The sequence below is a fragment of the Myxine glutinosa genome, chromosome 5 (genome assembly GCF_964187855.1).
Source record: "Myxine glutinosa chromosome 5, kmMyxGlut1.1, whole genome shotgun sequence".
In the NCBI taxonomy this organism is placed as follows: Eukaryota; Metazoa; Chordata; class Myxini; order Myxiniformes; family Myxinidae; genus Myxine; species Myxine glutinosa.
In genome coordinates this window covers 143,659,142-143,677,868 of record NC_136265.1, presented here as the reverse complement: position 1 = coordinate 143,677,868, position 18,727 = coordinate 143,659,142, and the positions used below count along the sequence as shown (strand labels likewise).

General features: G+C 47.9%; 1 protein-coding gene and 1 non-coding gene across 5 annotated transcripts; one reads left to right on the top strand and one right to left on the bottom strand.

The window, feature by feature from the left end:
* The first annotated feature begins 703 nt into the window (after positions 1 to 703).
* TRNAV-AAC (transfer RNA valine (anticodon AAC)) lies at positions 704 to 776 on the top strand. The gene has a single exon. It is a non-coding gene; the product is annotated as a tRNA-Val (tRNA).
* A 4,930-nt stretch (positions 777 to 5,706) lies between these two features.
* Positions 5,707 to 18,171, bottom strand: LOC144892389 (uncharacterized). 4 transcript variants are annotated; one of them, XM_078778810.1, is made up of 4 exons: positions 17,696 to 18,171; positions 14,828 to 14,903; positions 9,427 to 9,496; positions 5,707 to 6,096 (listed from the first exon to the last, which is right to left on the bottom strand). In XM_078778810.1, the coding sequence occupies exons 1-4, from the start codon at positions 17,961 to 17,963 to the stop codon at positions 5,992 to 5,994; spliced, it is 519 nt and encodes a 172-aa protein (XP_078634936.1). In that variant the 5' UTR covers positions 17,964 to 18,171; the 3' UTR covers positions 5,707 to 5,991. The 4 variants fall into 4 exon arrangements, with proteins under 4 accessions (XP_078634936.1, XP_078634939.1, XP_078634937.1 ...); XM_078778811.1 differs by having other exon boundaries at positions 5,901 to 6,076; XM_078778813.1 differs by lacking the exon at positions 14,828 to 14,903.
* Between the last annotated feature and the right edge of the window lie 556 nt (positions 18,172 to 18,727).

The following is an 18,727-nucleotide window of genomic DNA, read 5'->3' as shown; positions in this document are numbered from 1 at the left end:
AGGGAGGGGTCGGGGAGGAGGGAGGGAAGGGTCGGGGAAGAGTGAAGGGTAGGGGAGGAGGGAGTGAAGGGTAGGAGTGAAGGGTGGGGGAGGAGTGAAGGGTAAGGGAGGAGTGAAGGGTAGGGGAGGAGTGAAGGGTAGGGGAGGAGTGAAGGGTAGGGGAGGAGTGAAGGGTAGGGTAGGGGAGGAGTGAAGGGTTGGGGAGGAGTGAAGGGAGGGGGAGGAGTGAAGGGAGGGGGAGGAGTGAAGGGTGGGGGAGGAGTGAAGGGAGGGGGAGGAGTGAAGGGAGGGGGAGGAGTGAAGGGTGGGGGAGGAGTGAAGGGTAGGGGAGGAGGGCAGGGAAGGGGAGGAGAGAAGGGAGGGGAGGCGTGGGAGTCCGAAGGAAGGAGGTGAGGTGTGCAGAGGCGTTTGTTGTTTTGTCCCCATCTCTCCAGGTCCTCAAGAGTGCTGGCTATTGGCACTTCCTGCCTTCTCCCATCCCCATCCGTCTCTCCTTTCTGCCACTTATTCACCCTGCTGTTATTTGTCCATCAGCTCCTCCATGACCCTCGATTTCTGCCTACAAATAAAGAATGAATAAATTACAAAACACCCTGACAAGAACTTTATAGGTTTGGTGTTCAGAAAGCATCCAGAAATGTCTGACACTCAAAACGGGTTTTGGTGGCGAATGATATGAGACCTGCGCAACCTCCCCATGTAAGTTTCCGTAGTGTAGTGGTTATCACATTCGCCTAACACGCGAAAGGTCCCCGGTTCGAAACCGGGCGGAAACATTAATTATTGTCATTTTGGGGACAAAGTTGTTGGATTATTATTATTATTATTTAAAAACCCGATGGAACTAACGTTGTGGAAAATTTATTATCGATCAACAAACAAACGTCCTTCGCGTTCGTTGTCCATTTTCATCTTACGTTCGTGTTCTTTCGAAACGCGTTCGTCCTTGTCCATTCGTATCAAGAAACAAACTCACTCTGGAGCTGCTGCGCTGCTCACGAGTGAGATTTGAAGTCAGGACTGGAACTTTGGACACGTATGTCTGGCTCACACGCCAGACATACGTGTCCTTTTGTCCTTGCCAGACATACGTGTCCCTTTGTCCTTGGACACGTATGTCTGGTATTGGCTTAACGATTAAGGTGGCTGGCTTTAGATCTTAGGATTCTCGAGTGACCTTTTAATTGACCTCAAATCCTAAAATACTCTTTAAAAATGGATTATCTGTCCTCGAAAACATGGAAAAAGTGGTATTACACTTAGATATACGATCAGTAGAAGCTGAGATATTGTCCGTTTCGTACCTATTGGCGGCCATTTTGAATTTTGCAGCTACCGGCCACCAGGGGGGTGCGCCAACTTGCAGCCAGTGGGTTTTTTTAAATCCCGTGCCCGGCCCAAACATCGTGCCAAGTTTCAAAAAGGTGTCACAAAGTGCACGATTCCGACATGTTCCTCCCCCGCTATATGTCTGATGATGCAAAAACGAGTGGTCATGGTCATGCAGTACACAAAACCATGCACATGAACTCCAACAAACTGGGTGTTTAATTCAATTCATGGTTTTATTATCAAATCATCGCAGGCAGAAGCAGAATTGTGAATTATTTACAATGTAAAATGAAAATCAAGATAATGAAAAAACAACTAATTTGCAATGACTATAATAACATCGACAAATAAATAAAATGAATTTAAAAAATATTACACTACAAGTACATAATATGCAGACATGGATAACATATGGAAAATAGGGGTATGTGCTTACAGAGAGGAAAATATTGGAATCACATCTTTGAAATCCAATGAACGGTCTTGCCCTGAGAGACGGTCTTGATTCATCGTTGTTCTTTACGATCTTCATCTTGAAAAAAGACCGTCAGCACCATGAGCACCAAGTGCATTCTCAGAGCAATTTCAACATTAGGAAATGAAGCTTTGAAATCTTTCTCAACTAGATGATATTCATAGAATGCTTACCTCGTGCAGTCAACTTGGTGCGAACCAACTCTTGTTTTTTCTTTGATCCAATATGGCTGCCAGACCACGTGACTGATGACATCATAAATGTACATTCTCCAATATAATTGTTGTGTCGATCACGTTCAAGAAATTTCAAAATGATCCGACGAAGCATTTCACTTGTGGAATTATGACCTCATAATCAAGCCACCAATTACGTCATCGTTAACAACACTTATTCCGCATGCGGAGTTCTTTCCAATGAGCCACGTTTCAATTTTTCATAACACAACTTTAACGGTCATTCTTTTTTTGTGGGGGGGGGGGGGGGGGGGGAGGCAGTGTTATGGGAGTCCCATGCGCTCCCCTTTAAATCCTGCCCTGGTTTGGAAAGAGTTGGGAGGAAGCCTTGGTCGCAACAGACATCGTGACCATGGCATCATCCGCAGAAGCAATCTCAGCAAGAAGTGAGTCCATGGCCAGTGATATCTCGGGTTTAAATGAGGCTAATATTTGAGACCTCACCTCAGTTCAATCGTGTTATTTGACCAGGTGGGGCAGATCTGGGTGAATCAAGTGAAGCCATTGTAGCACCTGAGTTGGACCGTGTGGCATCTCTTCAACAAGTACCGACGTTGGTTTCATTTTTAGTTAGTATGCTTTATCTCTGATTGATCTGGTGGTTATTTCCTGTATGGGATGTCCAGCAGGGCTTTTGGTTATTACGTGAGGATTTATCATTGCGGAGTAATAAAGACTGGACTGGGAATCTGGACATCCTGGATGTCCTTTCTTCTATGCTTAATTGATGACCCAATGTAATCCAAATGGATGGACTAGAAGTTGCTGGCATGCAACCAGTCACCAAGAATGAACAACCAGTCGTGTCCTTCTCAAACACTCAACCAGCTTCTTCAGTTTCGATAAAGTTCTGGTTCCAGGATGCTCCACGTGTAGGTTGAATCTGCAACTGCTCATCCACCTCAATCAAAGTGAAGTTTTCCAAACTGGATCCATCGTCCTTTTTTGTTACATTTTCGTCCCTGTGTTGCTGTTTTCATGTCATTTCATGTATTTTCATGTCAAATCGTACCTTGTTACCCCGACGTACGTATGTCAACTACCCCGACAGTTGGCGAGCAACTGGGATTTGGAGTTTTTGCAGATTTGCAAGTGGATTAGTCGACATACTTTGTTGTGCCTTTGTGTATACAGCTGTTCTGACCTGAGTTTTACGGCATAGCCCATAGGGCAAAGCTGTCTAGAACAGTGTTTGTCTGTATGTGTATGTATGTCCACTCAAATGTATACCAATCAGAACTGAGGATCTGGTCACATGACAGGGTGATGGGATTACATCTGATGTCAATGGGGGTAGGCGGCTGACTCTCCACACTCCGCCATTTTGATTCCAATTTCGTTCATGCTGAACATATCGTCGAACCTGTCATATATCACAATCGCCATGCTCTATCTACCTTTACGTTTTTCGTTCAGTGTGAAGCACAAACAAGCCAATTGTTAAAATAACCATCAAATATCGAAAGCATCGGCGTTACGTCTCTTCCAACAAAACAGTATGTACCAACCCTTGTGGGGTATAATCTAGATTACAGTAGATCTTCCCTCAGTTCTGTAAGTAAAACTTACCTCACGGATGTCTGGATTCCTCCAAATTTCTTTGTTTAATGTTACTAGTGCACCCGATAACTATGGGAGGGGCAGAAAGGGTCATTCCTCTTTTGGGTAAAGGGTGTTTCCCTAAAGAATGCCTTTTTTCCCCGACCGGATGCACACCTCAGACTTTAATAATTTTTAATCGATTTTCCGCCAGCGGCTTTCACAAGATTCAAATGCGTTTGAAACGACCTCAACAAATTGCAAAAGAGGTCAGTATCACCTTTCATTCCTTCCAATACCTCGTTGATTATATCCATTAAACGGTCACGGGAACACTGTTCGCTCTCTGAAAAATCCAAACAAGCGGTCTTCAACTCACTCTTTCATAATGGCTCCAAGGTTCTCCACTGGATTGAGGTCTGGCAAATTTCCAGGCCATCGCCCAAAGCCAACGCTGTTAAAATAATGCAAAACAAAGCCAACGCTGTGCAGCCTTAACGGGCCTGAGAGTGTCAGCAAAAAGCTTGCGTGCAATTCCAAACGCGACACAGGCTATCCTTTGAGCGACGAGTTTTTCGGTCATATCTAAAAAAAAAAGAGAAAAAAAAAAGGAGAAATTGAGATATTTTTGGAAACTTTCACCTCGCAGCGCACGCGTTGTTGAGACTTGCTACAATTAATTATAATCACTGGTGCGTTCACATTGCAGTATGTCTGAGCACACGTTTCGTTTAGGGGAAAAAGGCATTCTTTAGGGAAACACCCTTCACATAGATTACAGTCGATCTATGGTCTGGTCTCAAAAACATTGGGTGTGTGTTCATTTACCAAGTTTCTTGTGGAGAGATCGCCAAGTGGTTTAAGCATTCGAGCAAGCACTCCATTCAAAACCGTTAAGGAACGGCTGGCTTGGCAAGCACTAGCTAGCTGCTTGGTAAATGAACACATCCCGGGCTTCCTCCATTTCAGTTTAGGGTTAAAAGTTTCAAAAGTTCACTACGAAAAACACCACGCAAGCACCAGGAAGTGTCATGTTATTAACCCAACACTTATGGGGTACCTAGAGTACAGTAGATCTTCCCTCAGTTCTGTAAGTAAAACTTACCTCACGGATGTCGGGATTCCTCCAAATTTCTTCATTTAGTGTTATAAACAGCATTATCAACTGTTTAAAAAGCTAATCATACGTGTTTGTGGTTCATAATATTCATTACTGTTCATTACTTCTGGTAGAGGCCGTTGCTCCCACAAAAACGCCATGATAAGCTATTTATATACGTTGACTCGCAGGAAAAAACAATTGGGGAGGTGGGATATTATTGGTATAAATATTGTTTTGTAATAACATTAATATTACGCTATTATCGTTAGTTTTGTTATTCGAAGCAGCCTTGGAAAAACACCACGATAAATCTTCTTTGGAAAAACGCCACGATAAAGCTAACTTAATATGGCTATACACTTCAACACGCAACCCATTGACGGCAATGGCGGGGAAAACCTGCTCTGGGGAGAAAACCCCCTTGGGGAGGGGGGGAAATGAATGCGCTACAACCTTCATTATGTAACACTTGGTCATTGTGTCAAGTTTGGTTGAGATTGGATAAGTAACGACAGAATTAATTGGCGTCAAAAATTTATCAGACAGACACAAATGGCGTATTTTAGTATGATGATGAACAGCATAAGCGACTGTTTAAAAATCTCATGATGTGTTTGTGGTTTATAATATTTTATTACAAGCACGGCTACGCCACTGTTTGAATTTCGGTCTTGTATTTATATTCTGATAGGAGGTGGCTTGTACTTTATATTTCTACCTTTCAGAATGTGCACCTGTCCGATTGACTCAGTGCTCAGTCCCAACTCAGCATTTATATTGAATGCTTCATTCTTCCTATCAGTTGAGTCGACCTTTCCTTAACCATTCCAATGAGCCTTGTTTATCTATGCCCAATCTGTCCAATTTTTTTTTTTTTGTTAACAACTTCCTGCTATTTTATCGTTCTTCCAGTTGTCAGTATATCTGTTGATATTTCGTTTTAAAATTTTTATTTTGTATTTTTTTTGCAGGCATTGGGCTGATTATTGTATGAAGAGGAAATGATAGGAAATCAATAGCTCTCAGATTCATCCATGGATATTTCTCATATATCCTATATTTCCGAGAATCCGATTTGCATTCAGGAACAGAACAATTATAGTTAACCATGCAAGGTCTGGTTTCAGATAACTCGTGCACCCACTCTGAACAGGAGCGGCAGGAAAGGTCATGTTATTATCCTCCGTGGGGTATATAGATGACAGTATATCTAAGCTCAGGCCTCAGGTACATCAAGGTGCCTTCAATTACCAAGTTTCTTGTACAGTGCCTGCCAAGTGGCTTAAACATTCAAGCAAGCACTCCATTCAAAAACGATGACAAGGAATGGCTGGCTTGGCAAGCGCCAACTCGCTGCTTGGTAACTCAACTCGCAGTGCGGTAATCTTCATCCTGTTGAAGCAACACTTACACTGAAGGAAGGCAGGAAGGAAGGAAGACAAGATTCGTTGTGATTCCAAACAGAGGATTTATTTTATATCTGTTATCTCTGTTTTGTCATGTGTGTGTCTCTGTCTCTCTCTCTCAAGCACTCTTAAAAGATGAGCAGCGTGATTTGGAAACACACATTTAATGTGCGATGAAGAAATTAACTCGACACTGCTTAGCTTATCCTCATCACCCTCCCCATGGTTATATCAGAATGAACCGATTCGTCACACGGTTATGGATTGTTTCACCCCAATATGGGACCATTGAAAAATTACATAATGCTATTTTTAAGGAGGCACATATGGCCTTTATTTTTAAGGAGGCACATATGGCCTTTTAAGGAGGCACAATTATTAGATTAAGCCTTACTAATAATTTAACACTCAAACCAAACAAAGCCAATGGAAAGCTGATGGAACAAAGCCAGCAGTGTGCAATCAGCAGAGGCCTATGCAGCCTAATTAATGTATTAGGCCCACCAGGAAACAAGAATGGCGGACATACGTCACGTCAGCACTATGGTGGGTGGAGTCAAGAAACAGAAGTGGGTGTGCTCGAGCAACTGTCTGACCAATGTGTGCACATTTCACAGAAGGGTGAGAGGGTGAAGAGAACAGAGAGAGGGTGAGATGGAGTGGCAGAGCAGGATTTTAGGACCCGTGGGCGGGTGCCCTCTGGTCCAGTTGCAGAATCAGAGTCGAGGATTGACAGAGACTTCTCCATCTTGTCAGGAGAGAAAGACAGAGTCCAGGAGCAGCTGGGTTCGACTGGGAAAGGTGGGTACAGAGAGAGAGATGGGTTCGGGGCACAAACCTTTGATGAAAATACAGAGTTGAGACATTCAGCTTTTTCACGTGCGGTGTCAGCTGTGTAGCCATTTGAGGTAAGGGAGGGGATGGAACGGGAACAAACACCAGAAACAGATTTGACCAGACTCCACCAGGATTTGGAGGAGGGAGACAGGTTTGAGAGTTCAGTCTTGAGAGCAGAGATATATTGTTTCCTGGCTCTTCTGAGGGTAGACACATTTGTTCCGAGGTTTGTGAAAGGAACTGAGATTACCTTCTGTTGGATTAGCCTTCCATGAGGTGAAGGCAAGTTGATTCATGGCAACTGCTTCACCACAAGCTTCAGTGTACCATGGAAGGGAGGAAGGGTATGTCAACTGAAGACGAGATGGGATAAATCTGTGCATGAGAGAGAGCAATTTAATTTGGAAGAATTGCCAGGATGAGTTGATGTTAGAGGCAGTAGAGATGGGAGAGCAGTCCAGATGATTGATGGCTGCTTGCAGACCATGCCAGTCAGCCTGAGTGAAATGCCATACTCGTTGATGCTGAGGAGGCTCTCTGAGAATGGCCAGAGAGATGTCCACTTTAAGAAGGAAATGATCAGAAGAACGATTGGAGCAGAAGAAGAGCAGCGGACATTTGCAGGGAAGTTAGTCATAACAAAGTCTCGAAGAGAAGATACTCCATTGAGATCCGGGTCGGGAAATTGACAGATTGTGTCAGTCCCAATGAGTCGCAGAAGTCCTTTGCTGAGGTGCCATGGCTGGTGAGAGAGGAACCCACACCCAGCCGGCTGGCATGATGACAGTTGAAGTCGCCACATATGAGGAAGAGAGAGTTGGGATGAGTGGATAGTAGTTGGTCCATGTTGTCAGACAGCGAGATGTAAATGGAGTCATCACTGTTTGGTGGACGGTATAGAACACATATGAACAAAAGGTGGGAGCGGAGAGGAAGCCGTAGCCAGAGGTACTCCTGGGAGTGGGGTGGTGAGAGGGCAGTGCAGGGAGAGTGAGGAAGAGAGTTTTTGATAAAGATAGCAACCCCACCACCAGGACGAGGCTCAGGTCTATCATACCAGAGGAGGGAGTAACCAGGAAGAGATATTAAGGAATCAGAGACATCTTGAAGGAGGAAAGTTTGTAAAGCAGATTACGTCTGGTTTGTCAGAAGCAACCTGTATGGAGAGATCAATCAGGTTTGAGCGAAGGCCCCGGATGTTTGAGGTCCATACCGTTAATGAAGAGGGAGGGGGAGCATCGAGTACAGGACAGGGGAGAGGAGGGGTAGGGTAAGATGAGGGGTTTGAGGGGGGAGGTAGGGAGAGCTGTTGATAGTGTGTCAGAGATTGAAGAAGGGTTGGGAGAAAGGGAAGGATGAGGAGGACAAATCGTTTGATGGTGATGGGAAGAGGCACAGTGAGGTGTTGATTGAGGGGAGGTAAAGCAAAGTCGAGGGTTAGAGGAGGTGGAGGTATGCGATGGAAGGGAGAGGAAGTGGGGAGGCAGCAGCTTTGAGGAGGAGGGGGGAGAATTGGAAAGAAATAGTAGGGGGGTGGGGGGGAGATTAGAAGGGTAGGGTGGGGGGGGGGGGGAGGAGTTTTGAAGGGGAGGGGCGAGTGGCGACATTTAGAGGGGAGGGGCGAGGGGGGAGTTTAGGAGGTGAGGGGGGAGAATTGAAAGGGAAGGGTGAGGGGGGAGTTTAGAAAGTGGATGATTCATGAAAAATGAACATTTATAACAAACAGGGTTTATTGTGATTTTCAAGTCAGAGATCCATTTGAAAACAATAAAGGAGGGGTGGAATGAAGGTGAGTTTAGAGAATGTAGAAAGGAATGACGAAGAGATTGATTTTTTTTTTGAAATGGAATGATTTCATGAGGAAATTTTAAAAAGCCTTTTAAATAGGAAGAAAAAACAACGTGTTGTAGTAAACCACTGAATAAAATACTGCAGGGAAAGTTTAAACGTATTTAAACAAAACAGTGAAAAACAATCTGGGAAAAGTCCCTGAAGTAAGGGTGTGGATAAGAGAAAGGAGAAAGAAAAGGAAAGAAAAGGAAAGGAAGCGAGAAAGGGTTAAATGAGAGGGAGGAAACTAGAATTGGAAAGGCGAGTTTCGGCTGGAGATGGAAGGAAGAAGTGGAAGAAAAGGAGATAAAGGGGGTGGGGCGAGACAACAAGCACACATGCTCGCGAGGATAGAAGGAAAAATTATTATTATTTTTTGTATTTAAAACGTCAGACAAAGGGTAGATGTTCTGGGAAGTTAGGGGGAGAAGAGAAAATCTAAGAAATAAGCAATACAGTGAAGGAAAGAACTTAAATTCACAAAACACCGATGGGGGGAGGGAAGCCTCAAGTTACCAGGCCGCGCACGCGGTGCAAACAGAAAACGATTAATTATACACAAGTTTACACGAATTGCAAACCAACACTAACTAGAAACACACAGTAACACAAACACAATAAAATAACGAGTGGAAATTTGACAAAGACACGAATGGGAAAATACTTCACCTTTGATGTCGTGCAGAGGTCGAAGTCGCTTCCTTGCTCGAGGGACCGGAAACGGAAGTTCCAACATGACCTGCGACATGTTACAGGCAAAAAGAGGGTCTATAATTATCGGTCCCATGTGATCTCATCTATCGTCACGAGTCGGGAGTTATCCTTGACAAGGTAGCGTAGTTCATGGTTCGCTCCACATTTTTCACAACTTGGAAGAAGAAACCCTCACGGGAAATCGTTTTTGATGACTTTTTCATGTGTCACACGTGGTGCCTCAGAAGTTGCAATGAGGAATCAAAACTGTCCATTAATTATGTATTATCGAAATGTACCTTTTAAACCTTTACACCCACCCTTTCAACCTTTGGACCTATTTAGACCTTTATACCTGTTAGAGCCCTTTACACCCTTTTCAGACATTCAGGGTGGAGGTGGGGGTGGGAGGGAGGTGAAGCCTTGGTCAAGGTGTATGTGTGTCACCTGGGTCGACCCATGCGAGTACATCTGTTACTTACCACGCGTGTGCGAAGCGAAAACTTGGTTAAGCAATTGGTTCACTTTGTGTGTCTGTCTACAAATGTCAATTTACCATTGAGGAACAACTTCATTTCAATTGAATGTTATATTTTGAACATGAATCATAAAACAAACCTGCAGTTTTGCAGTACTTTGGCTCTTTAATTCTTCCCAATCACACATGCACAGAGAATAGTGAGTGTCAGCTCTTAGTTATTTTTCTGTTTATGGATGTACTGTGAATTAGTAAGTGTAAGTGGATGGCAGATGATTTGAAAGTAGAGTAATTATTTTACAATATTCAATTTAATGTTTTTGTTGAAGAGAATTTATTACCGCAAAGCATCTTGTGAAGTGCTGCGTTTCAAATATTGCAATGTTCATGTTGCTGCAATGTTGCAATGTCAACCGCTCGTGAAAGAAAAGAGATCGCAGAGTCTGTTGTGTACCAATATCTGATCAAACATATGTTGTTCACTTGTAAAACCCTTATCCATCAGCTTGAATAGGCATGAAGTGTGATTGCCTCAAATTGCCACATCTCTGTTCATTTGTATAAAAGAGTTCGTTGAAATCATCCCAGTAGAGAATAAAGCTGGCCCTGTGTGGCTTTAGCATCTCTCTCTGTACATACATATTAATAAATGACGCAACCAACTGTAAACTGATATGGCTCGATTGAGTTATTCCACGACAGTATGTGGTGACAAGGATGGGATTGCAAGACCCCGGGGGATGAGGAGAGTGGAGCAGGTCAGCTGAGATCATGCAGATACGAAGGCTGCCTAAAAAGAAAAGGTAAGAGGACTTCGTTGAGATTCTCTTTCCTGTCCTTTTTGTAGAGTCACATTCACTGAAGTCGTGCGCCCCATCTCTGAACCCTACGGGTGACGCAATCCAGATAAATTGGTCGAGTTATTTCACGACAGTGATATCAGAATCTGAGGGACGACTTCAGGATATAATGGTTGCATGGGTGAGAGTTTGAAAATTGGGGCACTGGTGATAATTGTGAGGATACATGTCATGGTGAGCAAGAGAGAGGGAACAGAATATGAATATTAAGAGAAAGGCAGACAGGGAGCGACAGCAGGTGAGAAAAAAAAAATCAAGTAACCGAGTTCTACTTTGTAGGAGGAGGCAGTTGCTGTAAGGAAGTGTGTGTGAGAGAATGATCAGGGGGTAGAGAGAGAAAATGAGTGGGCGAGCGAACCTGGAAGAAGTTTGGGCAAATAAAGCACAGTAGTCGTAGTAGTTTAATCCTCCCAGAAAATTAATCACATGACAAACCCAGGACCGTGCTTTGGAGGGGACACACATCTAGACTTACAAAATGCAATTACAATCAACAACTCATTACATTGCATTTATTTCCACACATTACAAAACCTGTGATTGTTAAAACTTCACTGAAGGCACTGAAAATGCATGTAATTAATCAATTTCCTCAAATATGCGTATACGCGTGTATGTAAAGGGCGTGTTGAAAAGTAATGCCTCCTATTCTTTTTCTCCAACACAGGTAAAGATATTTAAATGAAACGATGACTGATACTAATATCAACTTTATTCTACCATGGTGCACATTTATTTCTCAGCATAATCACCACTGCGGCCCACACAATCCCACCAACGTTTAAGGAGTTTTGCGATGCCATCACGATACAACTGTGCATCTTGGTGATTTCACCAGCGCTTGACAGCGGCCTTGTATTTATCTTCGGAAGAAAAATGTTCTCCGCGAAGGTGTTCCTTAAGTTTGGGGAAGAAATGAAAATCTGATGGATAAGTCAGGACTGGTGATCCTTTGTACTACATCAGGAGGAATTACTTTTCAACACGCCCTCATATGTAGGTCGGCGGTCTGGGAGGTCTGGGGTTCATACCGTGGCCGAGTTTTATCCAAAGATTTTTAAAATGATACATGCTGCTCCCATGCTTATTGATCAGCATTTCAAAGGACAAAGCACTGACAAACAACTCAACATAACCTGCTTTAGCAGCACCAATGCTCTGTAAAAAGAATGGAGTATGTATATGTGTGTGTAATGTGGACAGTATCACGATAGTCCTGATATACACGGTATTTTGGCAAATTTGTGGTCATAAGTGACCGGACTTCCACCGTAGCTAACACAACATCTATAATAATGTGTAACTCTGCATCACTTTTAGAGAAAATACAAATTAAAAGCAAATACAGTACAAATTCACACAATTCTAAGGCACAACTATTCATACAAAATAACACGTTTCTATTTCAGTACGCCTTACAATAAAAAGAAAAGTTGGCAGATTAGAGAGTGAGGCTTGCGCCATGTCTCTCTGGAAGAGAAAGCGAGGCGCAGGGGAGGAATGGGAGACGAGAACACATAATCACCCATGTCATCAGAATTAGGACGTGGATTCATCACTCGCGTCAATAATCTGTTTTCCAACCCTTCCTATATTTACAGATGTTTAGTGCATTTTTTTTTTTTTACTCTTCAAGATGGTAAATGTAAATCGAAGAGTGCATTCTTCTGCATGGCATCATCCACATGATTCGAATAAAGATGCTCATACGGAAGAGCGATTTGTGACGTCGATTTTTTGTTTCAAGTTTGTTTCTCAGTTGGATTTTGTGTGAACTTTAAATAAAGGTGCACCTTGCATTCACAAGTATAGTTTTATATACTTTTTCCTAAAGAAAATTGGCATGCACATTACATTTGGGGGTGCCTCATAATTGTGTAAATACAGTAATAAAGCTGAATATCTTGTTCAATATAACGTTACAAAACAAGGTGACTGTGAAAAACAACACAAAATCTTCAGGAAACCGAGCTATTCTCAGGAGATTATACATTGTCCTGATTGGATAGTCAATTTTAAAAAAAACAACCTTGCCAGCTCACTAATGTTTTTAGTATTATTAACACCATAGGGGTAGGATCGAGCCGAAAAACTGAGGACCCCGTGGTGTAAAAAAAAAAAAGAAAAAAAAGAGAAAATGCAATAAATTAATGAGATCTGGAGGATCGATTCGTGACTTGAATTGTTGCGTGCCTTTGGCCTTTGTCAAAGCAAAAGAGAAAGTCCGAAACGTCAGCAACTTTTCATCTTTCACAGCGGATAAATCAACCATTTTCTTTTTGTTTGTATTTTGGACCAGACCTTGATAACACAGCAGCTTTGTGGTGGAGTGGGTAACACTGTTGAATTGCTCTCACTGCTGTGGTTGTTCGATTCCCATGGCTATTCAGGCAGAGAGTGGTGACCTGTCAACTGGTTAATTGTCACAAAAATGTTCACGGAGTGTTCCAATGTGCTGTGTCCCTTCCATATTAATACAAACTGGTGAATAGCAACAATAATGGGTTGCTCACCGATAAGGAAGGGCAGGTACTACTCAGAGGCCGTTTGTGAAGTTGTTGGTGAACGAGACGATCATGTACCTGCGGCCTCGGTCGAGCTACCACCTAAGCACTTCAATTTCACCGTACTCTCCCATATGTTCTCCTCCCACATGTCCTGGCATTCCATCACCTTGCAAACGAGATCGCCGTTCACACGACGCAAGGCAAACTGAAGAATGGAATCCAAGTATGATAGGCACTGCTTTGGAGTAGGCATAGGTAAGTTTTCAATGTCACCGATGTCATCAACGTCGTCAACGTCACCACCCTTATCGCCATCTTCCTTCCGACCCTTCTTGATGATCTGCTCCTCTAATTGCCGTGCCGTGGATTTGGAAGTAGCCAATTGCGCATCGCAATTGATGAAGTCAACCCATGACATTCCGTTCATCGCATGCAGAACCGCAGTGCACAGCTCGTCGCCGTCATTGTCATCTTCAATGGAAGGGCTTGCTGGAGAGTCGATGAGTTTGCACTTATGAAAGCACCTCTCAATTGTGCTCACACCAATGTTTTTCCAAGAATCACTCAACCACATCATGGCATCAATTGCATTTATCCATTTTGTAAGATCCAAAGCAGTGTTGTACCCATCCATATTGAATATTATATGTCTGATGAAGCTTTTGCGGTAGTTCTTCTTTAGAGCCCGAACAATTCCAATCTCAAATGGCTGAAAACGGGACGTAATGTTGGATGGAATAAATGCTAACTTTACATTTGACAGACACTCTACTGAGTGCACCAAACATTCGTTCACGAATACGATTATTTTTCTTGACTGCAGCTGCATTTTATTGTTGAGTTTCTCTAACCAGAGGGAGAAGACAGGAGCTGTCATCCATGCTTTGATATGGGATTCATAGGTGACAGGGATTGTCGAGTTATTCATTCGGGAATGAAATCTTGAACTTCTCCCAACGATAACAGGATCTAACTTTTCACCTGTGGCCGAGCAGCACAATAACACTGTAACACGGTCAGTGGCATTTCCTCCTTTCTTGGAATTGCTGACTTTTGCTTCAAGTGAGAAAACGGGCAAGTCTCTGTACAACAAACCTGTTTCACAAGCGGCAAATATGTTTTCCTTTTCATAGCCTTTGCGCAGTGCTAGAAAATCCGTTGTGCCACAATCGTCCACTGGTGGATCCTCCTCAACTTTCTGCAATTCCTTGGGCGCATTTGGAAGTTGTGCATTTGTAAGTTGCGCATTTGTAAGTTGCACATTTGTAAGTTGCACATTTGTAAGTTGCACATTTGGAAGGTGCACATTTGGAAGGTGCACATTCGGAAGGTGCACATTCGGAAGGTGCACATTCGGAAGGTGCGCATTCGGAAGGTGCGCATTCGGAAGGTGCGCATTCGGAAGGTGCGCATTCGGAAGGTGCGCATTCGGAAGGTGCGCATTTGGAAGGTGCGCATTTGGCAGTTGCACATTTGGCAGTTGCACATTTGGCAGTTGCACATTGTACCGAGCTTTCCAAAGGTTCACCCACTTGTTTGATGCTGCGAACTTGACTTTCATCTCACGAATAACCAATCTTGCTTTCTTCTTGACCATTTTCCTCGTGACTGAATGGGAGGGGCACGGGAATAACAAAAAAAGAAAAGAAAACAAAACTTGCTGAGAAACGCAAACCATATTATGAAAGGAACACTCATGAAAAAAAGAAAAAAGAAAAAAGGTTTTGAAGCATTTTTTAGGATAACGAGCGAACGACTTGAGATACTTGTGTGGACAACAACTCAGTGAGGACTGGGTGGGAGGTCGGGGTGAGGGCCGGGCGGGAGGTCAGAGCGACGGCAGAGCGGGAGGTCGGGAGGTCAGGGCGACGGCAGAGTGGGAGGTCGGGGCGACGGAGTGCGGGAGGTCGGGCGACGGCAGAGCGGAAGGTCGGGGCGACGGCAGAGCGGGAGGTCGGCAGAGCGGGAGGTCGGGAGGTCGGGGCGACGGCAGAGTGGGAGGTCAGAGCGACGGCAGAGCGGGAGGTCGGGAGGTCAGGGCGACGGCAGAGTGGGAGGTCGGGGCGACGGAGTGCGGGAGGTCGGGCGACGGCAGAGCGGAAGGTCGGGGCGACGGCAGAGCGGGAGGTCGGGGCGACGGCAGAGCGGGAGGTCGGGGCGACGGCAGAGCGGGAGGTCGGGGCGACGGCAGAGCGGGAGGTCGGGGCGACGGCAGAGCGGGAGGTCGGGGCGACGGCAGCACGGGGCGACGGCAGAGCGGGAGGTCGGGAGGACGGCAGAGCGGGAGGTCGGGGCGACGGCAGAGCGAGAGGTCGGGAGGTCGGGGCGACGGCAGAGCGGGAGGTCGGGGCGACGGCAGATCGGGGCGACGGCAGAGCAGGAGGTCGGGGCGACGGCAGAGCGGGAGGTCGGGCGACGGCAGAGCGGGAGGTCGGGGCGACGGCAGAGCAGGAGGTCGGGGCGACGGCAGAGCGGGAGGTCGGGGCGACGGCAGAGCGGGAGGTCGGGAGGTCGGGCGACGGCAGAGCGGGAGGTCGGGGCGACGGCAGAGCAGGAGGTCAGGGCGACGGCAAAGCGGGAGGTCGGCGCGACGGCAGAGCGGGAGATCGGGGCAACGGCAGAGCGGGAGGTCGGGTCGACGGCAGAGCGGGAGGTCGGGTCGACGGCAGAGCGGGAGGTCGGGACATCGGGAGGTCGGGGCGACAGCAGGGCGGGAGGTCGGGTCGACCGCAGAGCGGGGAGGTCGGGAGGTCAGGGCAACGGGAGGTCGGGGTGATGGCAGAGCGGGAGGTCGGGAGGTCGGGGCGACGGCAGAGCGGGAGGTCGGGGCTACGGCAGAGCGGGAGGTCGGGGCGACGGCAGAGCGGGAGGTCAGGGCGACGGCAGAGCGGGAGGTCGGGGCGACGGCAGAGCGGGAGGTCGGGGCGACGGCAGAGCGGGAGGTCGGGGCGACGGCAGAGCGGGAGGTCGGGCGACGGCAGAGCGGGAGGTCGGGGCGACGGCAGAGCGGGAGGTCGGGGCGACGGCAGAGCGGGAGGTCCGGGCGACGACAGAGCGGGAGGTCCGGGCGACGGCAGAGCGGGAGGTCCGGGCGACGGCAGAGCGGGAGGTCCGGGCGACGGCAGAGCGGGAGGTCGGGGCGACGGCAGAGCGGGAGGTCGGGGCGACGGCAGAGCGGGAGGTCGGGGCGACGGCAGAGCGGGGAGGTCGGGGCGACGGCAGAGCGGGAGGTCGGGCGACGGCAGAGCGGGAGGTCGGGCGACGGCAGAGCGGGAGGTCGGGCGACGGCAGAGCGGGAGGTCGGGCGACGGCAGAGCGGAAGGTCGGGAGGTCGGGGCGACGGCAGAGCGGGAGGTCGGGACGACGGCAGAGCGGGAGGTCGGGGCGACGGCAGAGCGGGAGGTCGGGGCGAAGGCAGAGCGGGAGGTCGGGGCGACGGCAGAGCGGGAGGTCGGGGCGACGGCAGAGCGGGAGGTCGGGGCGACGGCAGAGCGGGAGGTCGGGGCGACGGCAGGTCGGAGGTCGGGGCGACGGCAGAGCGGGAGGTCGGGGCGACGGCAGAGCGGGAGGTAGGGAGGTAGGGAGGTCGGGGCGACGGCAGAGCGGGAGGTCGGGAGGTCGGGGCGACGGCAGGTCGGGGCGACGGCAGAGCAGGAGGTCGGGGCGATGTCAGAGCAGGAGGTCGGGGCGACGTGAGGTCGGGAGGTCGGGGCGACGGCAGAGCGGGAGGTCGGGGCGACGGCAGAGCGGGAGGTCGGGGGTGACGGCAGGTCGGGAGGTCGGGGCGACGGCAGGTCGGGGCGACGGCAGAGCGGGAGGTAAGGAGGTCGGGGCGACGGCAGAGCGGGAGGTCGGGGCGAGGGCCGAGGGGGGGGTGGGGTCGGGGCGAGGGCCGAGTGGGGGAGGGGGTCGGGGCGACGGCAGAGCGGGAGGTCAGGGCGAGGGCCGAGGGGGGGGTGGGGTCGGGGCGAGGGCCATGGGGGGGGGGGTCGGGGCGAGGGCCGAGTGGGGGAGGGGGGTCGGGGCGAGGGCCGAGTGGCGGGGGGGTCGGGGCGAGGACCGAGTGGGGGGGGGGGGGGGTTCTGGGCGAGGGCCGAGTGGGGTCAGGGCGAGGGCCCAGTGGGAAATCGGGTTGAGGATGGAGAGTGTGAAAAGAAGAAAGGCAGGGCTAAGAGGATGGAGAACGAATCATGTCTTCTCGGATTCCAACGACCATATCTGGTGATTCATGAACATTTACAGATGAGATGTAATGAATGAATGATCGCTTTGCGAAGAAAACATTAAACGTCCCTGTAAATATCGCTCTTGTCGCAAAGGCAACTCTGGGATTGTGCTCGCCCAAGCAAAGCTTTGATGGACGAACGCATTTTACACCGAGTTGTTGAACTCACACTTACCAGGTCCATCCACAGAAGCCCCCTGATACCACTCGTAGATCAGTTCGTTTAACCGCTCCAGATCAGCGTTGTCACATTTGCGACGCTTTGGTTCCCGTCGGGATCTCCAGCGGGAGCCATCGCCCCCTTCCAGACGTTTTCTCGCCCTCGAGATGGCTCTCGGCGCCATTCTGTGCCTTTTGCGATGGGTCACCACCTTGACCACGCTCTCCACCTTGACCTCGCTTTCTACCGGTAGGTTCTCTCGCTTTCTGAAGTTGTAGGGCATGTCTCAACCCCACCAACTACCGCTTCGATTTGGCCAACACGTGCACAATTAGCGCAAGGCGCAGTGGAAAAAATATCCTTCCGTTTTCAGTCGCTCTTAATTTAAGTTGACAGATCTACACGGATCTATGCATGACTCTATTACATTTACCCAATGTGAGAATACTGCTTTATTGTCAGGCTTCGGCTGGATATCGTGCTCTCGCGATATTTCACAAAACACGGAAGTAACACACACATGGAGCAGGAAGTGCATTCCATTACAACTCCCCTTCAGAATGAAAGATTCGAACGTTACGTTTGTCCGGAGTTTTGCAACATGGCCTGAGCGAGTAGTATGGACAAACAGGCTCATGGAGCTGTTCATCGCAAACACAACAGTGGGGGCAATGGAGAAACACCATGGTGATTGGTGATCGTCATCGGTGGCAAGTTTGCTTGGAGGTCGGTTTCCTGCTCGGTGATGACGTCATCGGTGCCTTCATTATGAAGTTGAAGGAGCTGTGCTCCAACTCGAATCGAAAGAATGGACGCGACAAAAAGCTGGAATTCGTCCGAGTTTCTTTATTGCATCAAATCAACTCGGGTAAACTGAAAAGCCCGTTTATCGGGCAGCATTATATACAAGCACTCGAATATCTCATGCCAGAGCGTTTGCCCTTAAAAGGCGCGACTGGGCGTGTCCGGGAGACCTGGGCGAGTCTGGACATGCCCGGGAACGGCGAGACTGGGTGTCGCCGGACGGGCCGGGCGTGCCTGGACATG

Excerpts from the sequence above, each read along its gene's own strand:
- LOC144892389 (XM_078778810.1), bottom strand. The coding sequence starts at position 17,963 with ATGCCCTACAACTTCAGAAAGCGAGAGAACCTACCGGTAGAAAGCGAG. Across the intron at positions 9,497-14,827 it reads AAGTTCGCAGCATCAAACAA|GTCATGTTGGAACTTCCGTT; the intron begins GTGGGTGAACCT and ends AACATGTCGCAG. Across the intron at positions 6,097-9,426 it reads ACCTCTGCACGACATCAAAG|TGTAAGTGTTGCTTCAACAG; the intron begins GTGAAGTATTTT and ends GCCTTCCTTCAG.